Source organism: Fibroporia radiculosa, assembly GCF_000313525.1.
Source record: "Fibroporia radiculosa TFFH 294 genomic supercontigs, scaffold8194, whole genome shotgun sequence".
NCBI classification, from domain to species: Eukaryota; Fungi; Basidiomycota; class Agaricomycetes; order Polyporales; family Fibroporiaceae; genus Fibroporia; species Fibroporia radiculosa.
This window is the reverse complement of record NW_012133454.1, coordinates 14,628-33,847: the sequence shown is the minus strand read 5'-3', so window position 1 is coordinate 33,847 and position 19,220 is coordinate 14,628. Positions and strand designations below refer to the sequence as shown.

At 49.1% G+C, this 19,220-nt stretch overlaps 8 protein-coding genes across 8 annotated transcripts; 4 read left to right on the top strand and 4 right to left on the bottom strand.

The window, feature by feature from the left end:
* Positions 1–1,181: 1,181 nt before the first annotated feature.
* FIBRA_06628 (uncharacterized protein) lies at positions 1,182–2,129 on the bottom strand (the record flags this gene model as incomplete). Its single annotated transcript, XM_012328341.1, has 4 exons — positions 1,182–1,434; positions 1,511–1,674; positions 1,736–1,973; positions 2,050–2,129. The coding sequence occupies 4 exons, from the start codon at positions 2,127–2,129 to the stop codon at positions 1,182–1,184; spliced, it is 735 nt and encodes a 244-aa protein (XP_012183731.1).
* Positions 2,130–2,341: 212 nt separating this feature from the next.
* On the top strand, positions 2,342–3,735 carry FIBRA_06627 (uncharacterized protein; the record flags this gene model as incomplete). Its single annotated transcript, XM_012328340.1, has 3 exons — positions 2,342–2,431; positions 2,493–2,726; positions 2,782–3,735. 3 exons carry the CDS (start codon positions 2,342–2,344, stop codon positions 3,733–3,735), a joined length of 1,278 nt encoding a protein of 425 aa, XP_012183730.1.
* Positions 3,736–4,561: 826 nt separating this feature from the next.
* FIBRA_06626 (uncharacterized protein) lies at positions 4,562–8,540 on the bottom strand (the record flags this gene model as incomplete). The annotated part of the gene is made up of 21 exons (XM_012328339.1): positions 4,562–5,107; positions 5,163–5,236; positions 5,287–5,306; positions 5,360–5,432; positions 5,489–5,583; positions 5,636–5,653; positions 5,725–5,953; positions 6,005–6,113; positions 6,170–6,228; positions 6,279–6,298; positions 6,359–6,480; positions 6,542–6,558; positions 6,618–6,647; positions 6,700–6,774; positions 6,853–7,052; positions 7,118–7,303; positions 7,357–7,442; positions 7,501–7,571; positions 7,623–8,234; positions 8,293–8,376; positions 8,429–8,540. 21 exons carry the CDS (start codon positions 8,538–8,540, stop codon positions 4,562–4,564), a joined length of 2,838 nt encoding a protein of 945 aa, XP_012183729.1.
* Positions 8,541–8,602: 62 nt separating this feature from the next.
* Positions 8,603–9,841, top strand: FIBRA_06625 (uncharacterized protein; the record flags this gene model as incomplete). Its single annotated transcript, XM_012328338.1, has 8 exons — positions 8,603–8,658; positions 8,721–8,767; positions 8,817–8,843; positions 8,897–9,060; positions 9,131–9,246; positions 9,308–9,542; positions 9,591–9,699; positions 9,771–9,841. The coding sequence occupies 8 exons, from the start codon at positions 8,603–8,605 to the stop codon at positions 9,839–9,841; spliced, it is 825 nt and encodes a 274-aa protein (XP_012183728.1).
* A 162-nt stretch (positions 9,842–10,003) lies between these two features.
* FIBRA_06624 (uncharacterized protein) lies at positions 10,004–11,868 on the bottom strand (the record flags this gene model as incomplete). Its single annotated transcript, XM_012328337.1, has 8 exons — positions 10,004–10,063; positions 10,120–10,272; positions 10,333–10,635; positions 10,690–10,862; positions 10,915–11,128; positions 11,179–11,266; positions 11,320–11,374; positions 11,433–11,868. The coding sequence occupies 8 exons, from the start codon at positions 11,866–11,868 to the stop codon at positions 10,004–10,006; spliced, it is 1,482 nt and encodes a 493-aa protein (XP_012183727.1).
* Positions 11,869–12,279: 411 nt separating this feature from the next.
* FIBRA_06623 (uncharacterized protein) lies at positions 12,280–14,119 on the top strand (the record flags this gene model as incomplete). The annotated part of the gene is made up of 10 exons (XM_012328336.1): positions 12,280–12,348; positions 12,402–12,777; positions 12,832–12,974; positions 13,034–13,126; positions 13,182–13,236; positions 13,288–13,350; positions 13,401–13,544; positions 13,600–13,728; positions 13,781–13,927; positions 13,995–14,119. The coding sequence occupies 10 exons, from the start codon at positions 12,280–12,282 to the stop codon at positions 14,117–14,119; spliced, it is 1,344 nt and encodes a 447-aa protein (XP_012183726.1).
* Positions 14,120–14,177: 58 nt separating this feature from the next.
* On the top strand, positions 14,178–14,468 carry FIBRA_06622 (uncharacterized protein; the record flags this gene model as incomplete). Its single annotated transcript, XM_012328335.1, has 2 exons — positions 14,178–14,367; positions 14,428–14,468. 2 exons carry the CDS (start codon positions 14,178–14,180, stop codon positions 14,466–14,468), a joined length of 231 nt encoding a protein of 76 aa, XP_012183725.1.
* Positions 14,469–14,563: 95 nt separating this feature from the next.
* FIBRA_06621 (uncharacterized protein) lies at positions 14,564–18,726 on the bottom strand (the record flags this gene model as incomplete). Its single annotated transcript, XM_012328334.1, has 10 exons — positions 14,564–14,629; positions 14,680–14,769; positions 14,825–14,852; positions 14,903–16,107; positions 16,157–17,119; positions 17,175–17,492; positions 17,543–17,734; positions 17,796–18,086; positions 18,145–18,662; positions 18,717–18,726. The coding sequence occupies 10 exons, from the start codon at positions 18,724–18,726 to the stop codon at positions 14,564–14,566; spliced, it is 3,681 nt and encodes a 1,226-aa protein (XP_012183724.1).
* Positions 18,727–19,220: the final 494 nt, after the last annotated feature.

Sequence of the window (19,220 nt, the reverse complement as noted above, 5' to 3'; positions counted from 1 at the left end):
ATACGACTCTGTGGGACTTTGGTGATAATAGTTGCCCATTGACCGACCAAACAAGCTAGCGTCTCCAACACTCGTCGGCACTGCATATCAAACACATCAACCTCCCCGCATGGCCTTCCAGGGAGCCGCCCTCATTCAGGGACACAGGCCTCCTTACATTCAGAATCCGCGAAGCAAATTAGGATAATCGAGATCCCATCGGTATGAACGTTTTATGAAATGTGAACTCATAAGTACGTCTCTTCTCAACTGCAGTGAGATGCGACCGTCCGCAGATCGCAGTATGAGACACCCCCGATAAAGAAGCAGATGTCTGAGACTCGAACGAGTCCAAGTCTCAGTGAACTGGACCAATCACACAGATGCTGTTTGTTCAGCAATATAAATCGCACAATGAGGGACACTCCTGACCAGCCGTCTTAGTCGATTGCTCAGGAATGCAAAAAAAATCTGCGCAGCTGTCCACCAAGTGTTTGAGAAGTATACATAGTACTTGCCCAGCCATCGCGTGCAACTTCAAATGGTGAGCATGCATGCTTGTTTCCCAATTGCCTACCACTGGTCAACTGGTTCACCCCATACGTCTGACTAGGCCTATTGAATGTCTGAGTATGGTCCGAACTAGAGATGACATGACTGTCTCGTGGACGGGTCGGACGGTAGTATCCTGGAACTATACGCCATCAAATTGGGATCGCCACCAGCATGCGGAGGGATCAACGGCAGTTCCGTGAATGAAAGCACAGACCAGATGGCTAAATCCACGAAATACAATTCAGTTGGCTTCTGATGTATGCCTGTCTGCCTTCGCCTGATTATCTGTTATCATTGGTGCGGAAACAACAGTATCATGACAAGTCGTGTCCGACCTTACTGAGCGGAGAGCGCAGGAATGTGCCGGCTGCAAAGTAGATTTGTCCATCCTACAGGGAACAATGAAAACATATTCTGCCAGAGCCGCTTGATCAATGCGTCGTTATGATCCTGGGTTATCATTTACAGGACACTGCATTCAACCCTAAGGACGCGAGATGGCATTCGAGACAGACCATAAATGTGACAGACCACCTATAGGAAAAGTTCACATAGTCAGTGTCCAAGACTAGACAGATAGCAGGAAACTCACATGTAAATATGAGAACAGTTATGATAAGCAAAATTCCTTTGGATGATGACTGCAGCTAGCCCAAATCAGCCCACACATCTTCGTCTCGACCCTGTGCCACTTTCGTCGCTTGTGACTGGCTGGAAGATAGAACTCGAGAGGCAGATGAAGAATCATCGGCATCGAACACTATTGCATCACGAATGAGGGGCCGCCCAAGCTCGTCATCCACTTCTTCGTCTTCCATGTCGATATCAAGGGTGTATCCTCTCCGGCGATTCGCAGACAAATCGATAGGTTTGGGCCGAGAAAATATCGACTGCCCAGACCTGTATGACATGAAAGTAAGCGCGTTAGCAAATTATAGATGTAGAGAATACATACTGTCGCATCACCGCGGCCAACCTGCCAAATTGAAGGACGTTTCGAGCCACGAGGAGGAGTGTATCAAGCAGCTCTTCTTCCTTACTTGTGCTACCACATCCTGCGAAAAATATCACAAGCAAAGTGATAACGCAAAAAATGGTTAATACGAGGTCCATCACGTTAAATATTGACGTCCAAAATTGCTGGAAATTTCCCCGATGAGCTCAGGCGAATCGTCTTATTCGAAATTTGGTAATAACTCACCCGACCAAACGCCACAAAACGCACAGAGACCTCGAGGATCATTGCGCCGTTGATGATCAGTTCCAAGATATAGAAGGGCAGCGTTGGACATCCGTTCACTAAACTCAGGGCAACGGTGGTGACGGACAATGCCGCCATGGCAAGATAGAGAATAATGTATGCCCTCGAGTGCACGAACCGATTTGCAAGACCCTTTGTGATCTCTTCGCGGGTCATCGAGTATATTGAACGCGTAGGCCTATGTCATGACGAGATGACTATCAACATTTCTAATCCATGAGTCGGCTAGAACGACGAGAACAAGAGGGACGTACACCGAGTCTGACAGAAATTGAGTATCGTAGGCATGTTCCACTCCTGCGTTTTCGACATCTCCTGGTTGTGGGGAGGACATGGTAATCAGCTGTAGTGAGGTTGTGGTTCTGCCGCCGCTGCGCGAGCGGTCGCAAGCGGCATCTCGGCATTGTGACCTCCAAACAAGTATCAATACAGACTCCAGCAGCTCTGTGCACCAAGGTCAAACCAGGCTCGATCCGAGTTCCTGTACGTCCTACCGCTCAGCCCTCATAACACCCGCTCGCATCCGTTACCGTATAATCTGACAACATGGGTGGTGGCGACTTGAATATGAAGAAGTCTTGGCACCCGCTCCTATTGAAAAACCAGGAGCGGGTCTGGCTTGAGGAGAAGAAAGCGGTATGTGCCTCGCCAAATCTGTTCTGAGAGGGGTTTTTAGTGATGTTTACGTGCCTTACAGCTAGAGGAAAAGAAAAAGTTGGATCAGCTGCGTAAGGAGAAGGAGGAAGAACGGCAGTTACAGGAATTGCAGCGCTTACAAGAAGAGCAAACCGGCAAGAAGAGGCAAGAGAAATTAGACTGGATGTACACGACTCCAGCCACGGGAAGTAGCCAAAATCAAAATGATTTGGAGGACTATCTCCTCGGAAAGAAGAGGGTCGACAAGATTCTGACTGCCGGAGAGAATGAGAAAGTGCGGCTTCCGCAATTTGCAGCCTTGGCCCGGTACTCACCTTCGTAATGTGCAGATTGGTGCTGCTCACAAGAATTTCATTGCTACACAATATGCCAATACTGCTCGTGATACTGCTGCAAAAATCCGTGAAGACCCGTTGCTCGCTATCAAGCAGCAGGAACAAGCGTCCTACCAGGCTCTGATGTCTAATCCTCTTCGTTTGCGTGAGATGCAGGAGCGCGCCGGACTTCAGCCGAAGAAAGATAAAAAATCCAAGAAAGAGAAAAGGCAGAAGAAAGATAAGCTGCGGGAGAGATCAGCCTCTCCTTACAACGAGCGGCGACGTTCTAATTCTCGAGATCGCTTTTCACATCGGAAACGATCGTTAAGTCCCATCGACCGACGCCCTCGATCCCCAGCATACACATATCGTCGACACTACCATGTCGACGAAGCTCATTTAAGCAGGCGAGGTCGAAGCCGCAGTCCTACTCCTGATTTCCACGTCAGGCGTCATCGAAGCAGGAGCAGGAGCAGGAGCGTAGATATGAAAAGCAGGAGAGACAGTGACAGAATCCGCACATGGCCGAGGTCCGACGAATCTGACGATAATGGTTACGGCGGGCGGCGGAAGGGTAATCGCTCACCGGATGATAGGAAACGGCGTAGGAGCCCCAGCCCGTACTCTACTCTACCCCTGAAGCATTCGCGCATGAGTCCGGTTCCCCGCTTACCGCCAGCAAGCCAACCTGTCAAGACTTCAACGAACGGCACTGAGGAACGCGCGGCACGTTTAGCAGCCATGACTTCCGATGCAACAACCATGACACAAGATCGTCGGGAACGTCTTGCCCTTTTACTCGAACAGGAGAAGGCCGAGGCCGAAGCTGAAGGGAAAGCAAGAGCGAAGTCGAAGGGCATGGGTGGTTTCTTGAGCCAAGAACAGAAGAAGGTATTTGGGGGTGCGGGTGGTATCGAGGAGCGGATCCGAAGAGGCAGGGGTCAAATGCGTGTTGACGCAGATTGAGTATGGTGCGGTGACATTATCCTATGGCAATTTGCCGGCGATTCTGCTGTCTGTACTCACGATCAAGATAGACAATTACGGTTGAGTACCCGCCGGTCCTCGGATAAATTATGTCGTTATTGCTATCTACGAGCTACCGAGCTCTAGATGAAGATGATCGCGAGACGAAAGTTTTTGTATCACTATTATGAACGTCTGGGGCTCTTGAAGTTGCAGCTTAAGGAATTACATGCGTGTTCATTTCACGAAGCTTTGATCGGCGTTCTGGATGTCGATGCTTTTCCGGAGTTGATTTTACATCGCTGTGTCGACCACTACATAGGGTACAGCCTGAGCGGGAGGCAGGTTCTCGTTCCACGACCCCGAGCCATTACAAGGAAATGTACATTTTCTTGGTGAGGAAAGGCTTATCCTATTCAGTTGGCACCTTTTCGATGCCTACGCCTTTTTATCGCAGGACGGAAATGGACATTTCTATATTGTGAGCCTGTCTCCACGACTTGCCCGGGCGCACCTCAGGATACTGCTGGAGACATACTAGCAGAAACCCCATATTTATGAGATGTGTTAGAGATGTGCGACTATGGTTGTCCTCAAACATCTCAAAGGGACTAGGGACTTGCCACAATCGTGTCGTATAGTTCAAAGACTATTTCTCGTTGTGAGCACTATGAGTAGTGACAGGGTCGCAATGACTACTTTGATACATAAGGTACACAGCAGCACGGCCACTCCGCAGGCATCGATATCTGTGTATTAAGCGAAGTATGCTGGTTCCACTCCGAAAGCAGGACTGACGTCAAGCGTTATGGTCTCTAAGCTACCGTCAATTGGGATGTCTTGAGTCCGGATTGTAGGTCGTATGAGAATGAGAGGCGAATAGGTGCGAGGTATCGAGAATAGGATAGTGGACACCCTGTATAAAGTCTGGGGTAAAGTGGTTTTGGTCGAACGTGAAGGCGCCCGCAGGCATGTTGACTCCATTGACGCTAGCATGAGCAATGGAAGAGGCGTCTGCCAGGTTGTCTTGCATGAAGTTTTCGTCGAAAGTAGCATCCGAGGGCCACCACTGATAGCCAGGATAGGATATGGAGTCGTCCACACCTGTATCAAGTCCTAGTGTGTGATACATGAGACGTGCACTAGCATCCTCATCGTATGTTGGTCCAGGATACGAGAACTCGGATTCTGAATAGACACCTCCTGACGGCATTCGATCGATGTCGACTGAATTCTTTTCAGAGCCCATGGCTTCCCCCATAGATCGTTTCCGCCTCAGCGCATTGTCTTGTATGGAAAGAGAAGTCTGGTCCTGTTTGACTTGCGCACCCTCAAGGAGGTTACGTACTCGAGAAGCACTTGGCCAGACACGCTTTGTAGAGAAAGAAAGTCACGCTTATGCATCATAACGGGTGCAGTGGACATACCTGCATATGCTCCAGAGCCTCGGTGCATTGTCTGAGTCCAATTGTGGCTTGAGTATTCCGAGGTTGTCTTGTCACTGTAGTCGATTGTTAACAATCATTTCAACGAAACAGACAGCAGTCATACATGTTATGATATGCATGATTCTGTGAGCGAGAATTTGTCAGCTGCGAGCTCGTACGATATATAAAATACGCACCCAGCGGTCTGGAGGTAAATTGACACAAATGCGGGTGCACTATTCAACCCGTACTTTTCGTGATATACAGTCACTTTACAATTCTGCATAAGTGTCGCTGAAGCACTTGCGGTCGTAGCAGTGACGGACCTATAGAACTTATATGCGACGCCGCACTCTGACAAATGTCAAAAGATTTTAGAGGTATAGGATCCACTTGGAGGCTTCCCTCGTTCGTAGGGTGTCTGAGTATGCCTGGTTAATGTCTCGTCTTGTTACGGATTATGTTCTGCTCACGATCTTGGGGAAGGAATACTATTTAACGGTCGACATCAACGGAATGTACATTATGACCACAACGAGGATGATCAGAGGTGAACACTCACAATGCCCTGTGAAGCAAAAGAACCGCAGAACAATACTCCATATGAAGGACAAGCACATGCGGAGACGGTGTATGGAGGCTACTTGTCGTGGAGTATCTGAAAGAGTCTGGCAAACCAAAGAGCCAATTATGCAGCCTCGCCTCCAGCTGCTGCAACAACGTCCGTCGTGGCGTATCCGACGACGGACGCACGGGATAGATACGATCCATAATATCAGTAATGATGACCGCTGATTTCGGTAATGAACATCCAAAACAATCGACCAGACGGAAAAACTGACATAGTTCACACTGCTTTTGGAAGCAGCTCATCAACTTAGCAGGTTTGGGGGAAAAGTCATGTCCGAGCGCGTCCGGAGGATATGGTTGCCAAACTTCGTACTCTTCACTCTATAATGCACGTTACATGCCCGTCGATTAGAGGAGGCCAATACAAGTTCACGCACATCATTCAGATCAGGTATCAATGTCGAATAGTCGTTTGCTCTGAACATAATAGGTCTACCTGAAAACAGGGCTTTAGGAAATTGAAACGATGTCAGGGAAAACGCGTACCCATCCACATAGCTGATAGTCTGGACAATGCCACACTCATTGAGCACCGAGTGGGTATTAAGCATCAAATATAAACGTACTTGTCAGTCATACAACATGACCACCATATTTGTTTCCTCCTTTGCTTCTCCACGGGCGTGAATAATTCTCTCCCGTTGCTTGTCCACTTGTCTGCATTTCGGTTCATTCCAAGATCAATCGCCTACACAGTCAGAAAATTAACATCTCGCCAAGCAAATGAATATTCTAAGATGCAAGCTGACCATCCGCAACGCCATTCCTGGTAAGGAACATATGTTAACTTTCATGTTGCACAGATATGATACAGACACAGCTTACCGCTGTACAGCCATCCTTGTTCCATAGATCCTACCCAATCATTAGGACGGTTGGAGTAGTAGTACAATAGAAGACACCTCACCTATGCCAAACTCGCGTATTCCAAGTAACAGTAGTGCCTGGACGGTTGATGGCTGACTGAACTGGTATATATTATCTGCCGAATCGCACGTTCATTAACTCGAGCTCTCTGAGGCATTCCCGCCAGCGGAATATGTTAACTAGAGGAACTTACTTAGAATCTGTCTTGCCCGCATCGCATACGACACACCCTCATTCAACATATCCTCGCTTTGACTTCCGGGCAGTTTGTTGTCCCAGAAGCGCGCAGCAATAGAAAACATAGCGAGTAGCAGCAATTTATTCATCTTTTGCATTCGCTTTGTAATGGCCGCCGGCCGCCCAGCGCAGTGTTGGGAATCCATACTTTGGGACCTGATTACAAATTGGAAACGTACATTTGACTGAGCCGCGCCGAGTCCAGAAAACAACCAACGTACGTGGAAAAATCGGACATAAAATATTGTTTATGGATGACGGGAAAGAACGGATGGACATAAGTGAAGTATAGGTTGATCAAATGCTGCTGGGTTTCCATTGGGGGAAGTGGAATTTCAGTGGCATCTTCGGCATCGTTGGAATGAAAGTCTTCTGACAGTGCTTCCTGCTTGAGCTCGGGGAAATTCCTACAATATGCTAAATCTAGATAAGTCTGTTCAGTCACGAGGATAATGCATACCATAACGCATCGGGTTTGCGTCCGCCGTCTTTATGTTCACTCCTTGCGAGGAGCGGAAGGCCTGAGGCATGTCCATGATAGCGGATCTAGATTTTAATTGACGCTGATCAACATGCAGATGCGACATGTACGTAAATAACGTACCTCTTTGTGATCATCCAGTGCCAAATGGCCGAATGAGTCTGTCGTGTCGTCGACTTCATCCAAAGTAGAGTCTGCAGTAAGAGATATCATCAGAAAGTCGGACAGTCACGAAATAGACGTACAAGGCTCATCCGATATCTCTTCCCCCCGATCCGAATGGAGCACAGATTGATCTGGTACGTATGTTGTCTCCAATTTTCTTCTTTGTCTTTCTGGGCCCAAGTTTGGTGAAACGCTCTCCTGGTGACGGGAGGAAGAAGAATACGACGCTGGGCTTGCATTTCTATATACAGGAGTCACCGAGTGGTATTCGGAGACCCGCCCCCCAGCTAAACGACGCATGAGTTGTTCTTGCCATTCTTTAGTCGGAGTAGCGAACATGTTGGAGTCTTCGATGGACACTATCTCGCGCGTCAAACGTGATTGTCTTCTCACACGGCGGTCGTCGCGAGCATTGGCATCGGGTGCGCCCATGATCGTCGCATAGAAGTTCTCGGATTTGGAGGTTTGAGACTGGTGCTCCCTTGCGCCGGGGCCATAGGGACCGGACTCGACACGGTCGAGGATGGCACGAGAGAACGGATCGCTACGCAGCTCTGATATAATGTCCTGCGCTTGTGGAGTGACCATGATGGTGGCTAGAATACATTCGACTTGGTGCCACCGCTGCTCGATTGCATGAATGTAGCCTTTTGGAGGCCCTCGCTTGAAACTCGGACCCTGGAAAGTGCATGCTAAATATATGACAAAGGTAAGTGAGGTTCCCAGTATACGAGAAAGAATATTACACACAAATATTGGCGGCCGCACAGTTCTTGCACTTGTCGCCCGTGGTAGGCTCGCACTTGCTCTTGAGTTTGCGACATCTGTCACAAGCTAAGGCGTTCAGGGTGAGAGTAGGCCAAAGACCACGGCGCTGAGAACACACCTCTTGTACCACGCTTGATAGTCTTGAAGCTGAATGAGCCGGGATCGGGGTCGTCGTCGCTATTGCCAGGATAAGGGCGCAGGTCGTATGCGTAGTCGGTGAGATTGCTCATCATGTCTGGAAGTCAAGATGAGAGTCACTGCGACGAGGCGTGAGTGTGATGTATATTCCGCCATGACATCAGTGGAGACCCCGCTCGTCGCGACATTCTATACGCGTACACGTCTCACGTGATGGTGTCGCACTAGACGCGTCCTGATCACGCCGGGCACTAACCTGCTGCTATTACTAGCGGATTCGAGCTCGACATGCCTGCAGACTCTCCCCTGACGTTCAACCGTGCGTGTCTCATCGCCCTTAGTATACACAGTATTTGACTCGCTGCCAGAGGCCGTTCGTGGCATCGCGGAGTTCAGTGAGCTATCTACTTTGTCGATCGTGGATACTGTGTATATGACTATGGCCTAGTCGAAGTGGCTATACATACCATCCTGTATATCAGGCAAATATATCCTGCAGAGCTTTTCGTCCGCAGGAAGAAGTACAACACCCCCGTTTTTCAGTCTCGTCATCCTGCCTTGAATGAGTATATATCGGGTGCCATCAAGGCTATTACAGAAGAGCTTGTGCTTGTGCGTCCCGTGGTCTCCTAGATCATGTCTTTTATGACAAGAGATACTGACATACTACCGCGCAACGCAGGGCCACGTAAACAAAGTCGTGGTCGTTATAAAAGATAAAGAGGAGGTCCCTCTTGAACGATTCATCTTCGCGCTACAGTGCATGATTGAGCTAGAGTCTTACAACAAAGACACTAGGTAAACATCTCATTTGTGCTGTCCATTTGCCCGTTTATCCGTTAGACTTATCTCGTCTTAGCGTTCAGGAAGCTATGACCTCCACCGCCCTAGGGCAGTATTTCCGCTCGTTCATGGTGAAGCTTAACATGGCTGAGGCCCAACTGGGCCAACTGGAAATGTGCGGTACGGCCCCTTTCGCCAAGATAGCCAAACATGTATGCTATAACAATATTGTAAACATAATAGATGATCTTTCGTTCGCAATCGTTCTTGAGTTGCAAGATGATAAAGCACCCGCAGCTTCTCATGGACAGGTATTCGCATCGTCAGTGTAGCATGTCAGAGACTAATGGTAGAGGCAGGACCCACCATCTTGGATTCCAGCGACAACCCCCCATACAACGGCGGGCACACATGAAAATGCAGAGCTGCACATGATCCGTGCTGTTGACACTGGTATTATTAACGCAAGTCACCCACCGTGTAGCTGCACCAGTAAGAGGCATGGCTAATAATCAATACTCCATCCTAGCTGTCCGTAGCCGTGCAAGAATCTGAAGCAAAGCTGAAACGGGGACAAGAAGACCTCAAAGGAAAAGGACGAGCATCGTGATTGGGTCAAGGAAAATCTTGCTATATTATCTGCAATCTGTAGCCTATTTGTCATGTATCAATATTTGATATCGGGTCCTGCACGCTCATGTTAGTGTAGCATAATGCATACACTACTAGCACACCGAAGTAGTCATGCGTATGGAGCAGGTAGAATTGGCATTTAAACGTCCACTCGAATGCGCTGAATAATGGGTATGATGCGCTCCCACTCTTCCATTGCCTGAGGTAGCAGTGAGATGTTACGAAAGATGATGAAAGAAGAAAAAAACCGCTGACCGCCTTATAAAACTCAATTTGACCATCTGCCAAATTACCAAACATCTCCTTCATTTCAGCGTCCTTGGAATACTGGAAGACAGTTTGCTCGCAGAGGACTTCGTCACTAAAGGCATCAGACGTCTCATGCGCTGTTGTGACTGCATCTTGAAGCTATGAAACCCATTCAGCATGCTTAGAATCGCATCAAAGGGAATAGAAAGGAATGTCTACCTCCTTAATCTTCCCATCCAACTTGCGCATCTTTTCGACGCGGCTCCTATCATCATCAGCTCCACGCAATGCATCTACCCTGTCTTTGAGGTATGCACCAAGACCAAGGCCAGTACTTCCGGCGTGACCACTAATGACGGCTGCGAGCCTGTCGCGCTCCGAGGTGACACCTGACAGGTAGTCGGAGAGCTCTTCGAAGTCCATCTGCTTTTGGTCTCGGAGCTTAAGGACCGCCCGGTTTGCGTGTGAGTAAGTGAGTAATGAGTGGAGGTGTACGAGGAACGGATCGGATGTCGTATGCGTCTATCTTTCGAGTTTCACTCGCAGTCAGCGAGAGCAAAAGACAGACGTGCGTACCGTGTGTCGTAAGAGTGCAGAAAATTCCAATAAGGTGTTTGAGAAGTGGTTCAACGGGTCCGTAATCCCCGATTCCAAAAACCCTAATCCTTGCACCGCGACCGCAAGATCATGATAGTCGCCGGTGAGATCTTCCGCCGGTACAGTACCGCCATCTCTTTCAGCCTCAGAGACTCGCATGCGAAAGAGACCCAGGAGGGCGCGACAGGGTAGGAAAATACGCACCATTTGTTCGATTCCGCACTCGGCTCCAAAGACGTTCGGAGATTGCAATTCCTTCCTCAAATTTGTCGACGGACTCGCGCATCGTGAGAAAACGCTCGTCAGGCTTGCGTACACGAGAGAAAGCGTTGAGAAGGGTGTCGGATATGGTGTCTATCATGCCAGTGGAAGATTCAGGACCCGGTGGATGGGCAACATGTTGGTGCATGTGGACGTGCTACAGGCAATTGAACATAAAGAAACATCTACTGCATCAAAATAACTCACCCATTCCGTCGACTCAAAGAACGCGCGGAGAAGCGTACTCCGCTGCAGCGTCGGATGGCGTGCAAGCCGCTGTAAAAATCGATGGAGGCTTAATCCAATGTTAGAATCGCGACTCCTTGCAGCAAGACCGTACGGACATACTCTAATCGGCGTCGCTCCATGAATTCCGGACTGAACCTATCTCCCGTCACATATTCTATCGGAAGCAAGCGTCTAGAATGATTCCCCACTTAATGATTAAAGTTTCTACGAACCAAGCCTGTGCTTGTCCGGCAGTGGAGGGACCACACATGCTGGGAAGTCTTTGGCCAGATGGTCGCGTAGGAACACAAAATCCTGAAAGCGCCTCCTTGATGAGGGATTGGGTGTTGAGAACATGGGCAAGTTGGTCTGTAGAAGATTCAAGCATCCGGTTGATGTAGAAACGACGACAAGACTCGCCTTCGCGGAGACCAAGTACGAAACATATGCATCCTTGGTCTCGGCGAGCTCCTTAACTGGGTCTTTCACACTCGTTATGAGATAACCCCCCCATTTTGGATCGTGAGGCCCCCTTCCTTCATCGCTCTCAGATGTGCTTTGGCGGTATCCAGGACCAATATGCGCAGAGGGTCCGCCAACATCGGTGGCTGGCGCTGCAGGAGACTCCCAGGTGACGCTGTCGAAGATATCTTCATCGTCTCCAAGCATGGCGAAGACGTAGATAGGAGAGGGACAAGGCGGGGTTCCCTAGGCACAGAATGACAAGCAATTGGGAACGGAAGCTGCGCAGCAGCAGCGGTTGAGTTCGGCGGGTGGGATATAGACACAGAGTGAGTGTGACAGACTTGAACAACAGTCGTCAACACTTCTCCTCCGTCCGCCATGCTGCTCGGTCACTGGCGATGTTTGTCTCTCTATTCCTTTATATTCTTTCTCTTCTCCGCGACAGCATATGAGGTTCCAGTATCCGACAAAGACTATGACCGACAAATATGCTCTGGAATGTGGGCAAACCAGAAGACATTCATCAATGGCATGTCTCCTGTGCATTTATAAATACTAACATTAGCTCACGCGCCCCAAGTCACTTTTGATAGTACTACTCAGGGCCAGCTGGCCATGGTCGTATACGAATGGAGCGATATGCAGTATCTTGGGAAAGTTACATCCGACGTGAACGACTTGCCTGTGAGCAATGTTTATCGGTCTTATGCACGTCATTTTGAACCCAGATGTCATAGCAGAAGACGTATGTTTGCACGTCTGACGCTATCAGAGGAGGCTACTGTGAAAATTCACAACTCGGACGATTCATTGTCGATCTTCCCACTGGAAAGTCTCTAAACGAAACTAGCTTCTGGTCGGCGAGGGTGAACTTCCCCCAAAATGTAACTGCTTCGTCCCTGTTTCCGTCGTCGGACGCTGCCTCTACTAGTGGATTTTGGAATAATCCTGAGGGCAACCCTACACCTCCTGGGAGTAATTACACATCATCTTGGCGTAGGAATGCCGAAGTACATTCCAAGCGACAGGGATTGAATCCCAGTCCATCTGGCATTCTGACCTATCACCAGCCCATTCAATATAAAGTGCGTAAGACTGGGTATTATTGTGTCGGTAAGTCATCCCAGCAGCTCCTCGGCTTGTTCAACAGCGAATAATCTTCGCCAGCGATTGTCCCAGTCACGGTCTTGTCGAACATTCCTCGTCAAACTTCCACCGATGTCCCTTATCACCCTTTATATACCGGCACCGTACTATTCCAAAATACGTTTGATGGCAAGCTTCCGGCGACGGACTATCCTAAAGTCAATGTGAGGGCCGCTTCCCTAGTTTGTGTTTTCATACTTCTGATATCGCACCTACTGCAAAGTTTTACTTTGCAATGTTCATCGTTTATTCAGCCGTCGCTTGTGGCTGGGCATGGCTCTGTTACAGGAATTTTCAAGACCTGCTCCCTATTCAGGTACGCGTTGCGGCATTATATGTAGCCTCATGGTTCAAAATGTATGCGGTGTCAGTATTACTTGTCTAGTCTCTTGGGTTTCCTCATTATCGAGATGGTAGCAAATTGGGGTAAGTATTCAGTATCCTCGAAGCTCTGACCCCTACACATTGATTTGACAGCATATTATCGCTATCTGAATGCTCACGGAAGAGGGGCTCCGTCCACTGTCTTCCTCATTGTCGGTACATAAACCCCCTAACCTCACCTGTTATATGAGCTGACATCATTTAAGTGGCTATCCTGGACGCCGGACGTAATGCGCTCTCTTTCTTCTTGCTGCTCGTCGTCTCTCTGGGTCTGAGTGTTGTCCGCGAATCTCTCGGAAAGACGATGTTAAGGTGCCAAGCATTGGCTGTTGCTCATTTTCTATTCGGCGGTAAATTTATCCAGCTCTTGTCGAGGAGTCTACTAATCTGATGTGATTTGTATAGTTTTGTATGCCGTGGGCATTGTAGAGCTTGAGCTGCAATCCACCTCAGCTTTGGTCTTGCTGCTCTTCGTTATCCCACTAGCATTCACACTCAGCGGCTTCTTGCTGTGGATCTTATATGCTCTCAACTGTGCGTGGACTTGGTTTCTCCCTGTGCCGCTTTGGCTAATTGCCTGTTTCAGCTACTATATCGCAATTGGCCGCCCGAAGGCAGCACTACAAGCTGTCCATGTTCAAATGGCTGCATCGTATCCTATTGCTGACTGTGTTGGTCATTGCGGTCTTCTTCGTCGTGTCATCTTTGACGTTCTCTGGGCGGCTCGCCGAAGGTTCGTCTGGGGCCATCGTGCCATCTTCTATCTCAGCAACTCACGTTTTGACTTCCATCTCACCTAGATTACGGCTCGAAGTCGTGGAGGGTGCAATGGTGGCTGCTTGACGGCTGGCTGGCACTCCTCTATCTTGTCGATTTTATTTCTATCGCATATCTTTGGCGACCGTCGCCTAACAACAGAAGATAGGTCATTTTTAAGATTTCAATGACGGTAGTACTAATCTGTTGTTATCTTCACGCTCGCGATGTTCGACGAGCTGGCGCAAGATCCAGCAGATGCTGAAGACTATGATCTCGATGCGATGGAGCGACATATTGACGCAAGAGGCGTGATAGACAGTGAGGACGATGCTGCAACCTTGGTTGGACATCGGGGCGCTGGTTCCATTGCCGAAGATGCTATTGTCTTCGACATTGGGGACGAAGATGGAATTGGTAGTGATGATGACGAGCCAAGTGCAAAAAAGCGAAGGGGAACTTCTGAGCGCCACGAAGGCGACGACCACGAGCGGGAAGGGTTAATGAAGGACGATTAGGTTCTCGAACATACATTCATTACATTAAGTCATAGCATCTGTAATATACATGCACAATATCTCTAGTACCTGCGGATGAATGTCCCATACTGAACTCAGTCCCTGATGCGTCCCGTCGACACCGTGTAGAGACGTGCTGCGATGTTCATGCTTTGCAACTCCTGTGGAACAAAGTCAGTAACACAGAGCAATACTTGACGACAATATTAACCTGGAACAGCAATTTAGCGGCGTAAGGAATGTACAATTGTGAGCACGCCGTCTTGTTCTTGCAGGATCGACACTCAAACGTTTGTTTTTTCTGGGCAGGCATGAAAGTAAGTGTCGATTTGACAATCAGTGTCATGGTAACTTACAAGATTTGCGATAGCCGTAAGTCCGCATCTAAAAGGCATTTTCAGTAATGAACAATTAACGTAAATCAATATACCCACATATCGCAAACGTGTAACCGATACGCATCGCTGGCCTCAAACAGTCGCTCCTTCAAGAAGGCAGCAACACCATGAGAAATCATGCAATCACGCTCCATCTCTCCAAACCGCAGACCACCATCACGGCTACGACCCTCGACTGGTTGCCTGGTGAGAATCTGCACAGGACCTCTAGCACGCGAGTGGATTTTGTCGTCGACCATATGCTTAAGTCGCTGGTAGTATGTCGGACCTAAGTACACTTGTGCCTGGAGCTTGCGACCAGTATGTCCATGGTACATGATCTCTAGACCTCGTGACTGGTAACCCTTCTGTCGAAGGAACTGCGACACCGACTCCACCGTCAGATCAGTGAAAGGTGTAGCATCACCCTCGTTACCAATGAGAGTCGCGACCTTGGAGAGCAGACACTCGACCAAATGCCCGATTGTCATACGGGAGGGAATGGCGTGAGGATTGATAATGAGGTCTGGCGTGATGCCTTCCGCGGTGAATGGCATATCCTCTTGACGGTAGGTGATACCGATGGTACCCTTCTGACCGTGACGAGAAGCAAACTTGTCGCCGATCTGCGGTATACGTGTGGACCGTACACGGATCTTGACAAATTTCTGACCCTCGGCATTCGTCGTGATCAAGACCTGGTCAATGATACCACTCTCGGTGCTCTTCAAGGGCGTCGACACATCTCGTCGCGTGTGCGCCCGCGTCCGCTGTCCTAGCTCTTCGCTATCCGGAGGAATGGGGGCAGTCTTACCGATAATGATATCTTCACCGTTAACACCAGTTCCGGGGGCAATTAAACCATCATCCTCAAGTTTGTCGTACGTTCCATGCTTCATACGGAGCGTGTTTTCACGAGTGGGCTTCTCAAACTCTTCCAACTGCTGAACGCCACTTTTCTTCTCCAAGTCCATGTAGCTCCGGTAGTACATACTCCGGAACAACCCACGATCAATGGAACTTTGGTTCATGATGACGGAATCCTCTTGGTTGTACCCACTGTAGCACAGGATAGCAACGATAGCATTTTGGCCGGCAGGAAGTTCTCGGAAGCGCAGGTATTCCATGGAACGAGTGGTAGCCAGTGGTTTCTGAGGATAATATAGAATATTGGCCATAGTATCCATTCTTACTAGGAAGTTGGTCAAGTAGATTCCCATGGCTTGTTTACCCATGGCAGATTGGTACGTATTACGAGGAGACTATGCAGTGCATTAGAGCGCCCGAAGCCTGGGCGAAAGGAACACTCACCTGGTTGTGATCGGGGAAGGGAATGATGCTTGCACATACGCCCAAAATCATGCTAGGATGGATTTCGCAATGTGTCCAAGTATGCGCAGTGATGGTGGGCTTTAGTCGCGCCGCTGGATCAAAGTCGGGATCGTTCGCATGCGGATCCATTCCGCTGGACTGGAGCCTAGAGTTCTCCAAGTCTTCGGGATTCATAGAAATCATGACTGTTTCCTCTTCTTCTGCGTCAAGAAGCTCGATCACACCGCCTTTGATGAGTTGATCCCACTTGTATTGCTCATTCTGATCATCCACGCCGTCGTTCAAATACTTGATATGTTTTTTGGTGAGCAGCAGCTGCTGGTTCTCAACGATGAACAGGGGTCGGCACACACGACCGGCGTCAGTGTACAGGCGTAGTTCTCTCTCCCTAATATCCCGCACGACCGAAACTTCAGGGCTAATATCGTCCTTTCGACGAAGTTTTTTGATAGTCTTGACCAAATTTGCAGGATCTCTGTGGACACCCATCCATACACCATTGACGAACACTTTCGTGCACGGTGTTGCTGAATGTGCATTCTCCTCCAAAGACTCTAGCCCCCACTCTTCCAGAAACTCGATGACAGGTGCAGAGAGAGAGCCGACGGAGATACAAGACATGAGAGACAAGTTCTTGACGAGACCACAAGCCTGCCCTTCAGGGGTCTCGGCAGGACAAACCATGCCCCAGTGGGTATTGTGCAACTGGCGAGGTTTCGCAATTTTACCTTCACGTCCAAGCGGAGTGTTGCATCGACGCAGGTGAGACAGAGTCGATGCATATGTGTAGCGATTCAGCACCTGCGACACACCAGCTTTGGACGCCATCGACTTCTTCTGATCACCCCAATTGCCCGTGGCGAGTGAATACTTGAGGCCATTTGTGATCGTATTGTGCTTGACAGCCAGGTTAAGATTGAACTCCTTATGAGTCTCCACACACTGGATGTAATTCAAAATTTGAAGAAAAATTCCTATGCGTGTTGAAGAGACTTACCTTCTGAAGATAGCGGTAAACGTCTTTCGTCAGCTTGCGGAAAAGCATGCGAAACAAATTGGCCAGCAGAGGTCCAGCCAAGTCCAGTCTCTTCTTGCCGAAGTGGTCACGGTCATCCAAATCTCTTCGCTCCATGGCCGCCAACAGCAGTCGATGTATCATATAGCCGAAGAAATACGCTTTCTTCGACTCTGAACCCTCCGCCATAGAAACGTGGGGCAGCATTTCCTTTTGCAAAATTTCCTGCGCATATCTGAGACGACGCTCACGATTGAGGCCGGTGGTCGTGCCACGATTTCCAATGAAGTCCAGTGCGACCTGCATGTCATGTCAACGTACAAGGTGCGGAATAAAATAGGCACACAAACCTCGCGATCCTGGATCACGAAGCCGTCGTCAATACATGGTTTGAGCATCTCAAGCATTTGCGCATCCTGCATGTCATAGCAGATGTGCTCGAGAATGTCACGATCCGAAATAACGCCGAGGGCGCGGAAGACAACCCAGATGGGGATGTCGACCCTAATATATGGGATTGTAGCCTTCATAACATTTCCGAGCTGCATTGAGGTAAACGTTCAAAAAGCCTGCGCCACAATTACTGACGAACATTCGACTTACCGAACGCTCCTGGTTCCGGTGGAATAGTTTCACCTGGAACTGGCTGATTGTCTTTCCTCCCCGCTCGACAGCACTGCGGATCTCCGCGAGGAAACTGATAGGAGAAGGTTGTGCCTTAGCGAAGACATACACATGGTTCGTAGCCATCCGCTCTTGAGCAATCAACACCTTCTCCGATCCATTGATGATGAAATAACCGCCAGAGTCGAAGGGGCATTCGTTCAGGTCGTATACATCTTCGTCGACCAATCCGTGGAGGATACAGAATGAAGAGCGCAACATGATCGGGACCTAGAATTAAAGGCTCAACAGACCATACTCATACCACATCGTACTAAGACGGACGCACCTTTCCAATCCACACCTTCCTCGTGTCCTCAGGATTCTCCTCATGCTCCGGCTCCCAAGTCATATCCCCCGTCAAACTGTCCGGATCCTCCCTTCCTACCAACACTCGCTTCTTCATCTCGATGTACAGTGGCGCGGAATACGTCAAGTTACGCAGGCGAGCCTCCTGAGGGAAAACGGGAGCGACGGAGCCATCCGCCTCTGTTACAGTTGGTCGAGACAAGTAAATCTGCCCAAACTTGATCTCGTAACGCCTGTTGACGTCCCCATCGTGGCCAGTGTGCTGGTCGCTCTGATCAAGAATCAAGTCGGCGTTTTCGTCCACTAGTTCTTGCATGGTGTTCTGCACGAACTCGTCGAAAGAGTCCAACTGTTGTCGGACGAGACCCTTCTGCTCGAAGAAGCTGGAAATGACTGTCCAGCAGTCCTCCTGTGTGATCGTCTCATACTCTTCTTCGTCGTCCAGTCCATACCCAGTTTCGTCGTAGTACCCGCTCTGGGTGAGATCGAAGTCCGTAGCTATCCAATGCCCCGTCAAATATGTTCACTGGGAGAGAAAGAGCCTCCGCACACCTTGACTCATTTTGAAGACAATCAAGAAGTATAAGACTGTATTATGAGCTCAGGACAGGAAAGAGGCGTCGTGAGAGCGGAGCAAGACCAAGTTGCGTGATGGCTGCAGTGAGAGGACGCCTCCGAGTCGGCGACGCTGTCGTGAGTTTACAGCTGCAGCTCAAACAGCTTAGACGCTGACAAAGCAATGTGACTTCCGCTCGTGGCAAGTGTAACATCCGGCGTACACGATCGGTCACAGGTGTGATACACGCGTCAAGAATCACGCACATTTTCTTGCTATGCCCATGATGTGCAGGGTCCCAGAAACGCTTGCTCTACCAGGAAAAAGAGCTGACATTTCTCTATTTTGGATGCATTTATAGCAGATACATTGACAGTCTATCTACCGAAAACATTCTCGCGATCCTCAAAATCCTCGGTCCCCGGGCCCAAGAAAATGTGCCGTCACAGAACACGATCCTATTTGTCTTATCGCAAGTAAATCGCTGTCTGCGCGACATC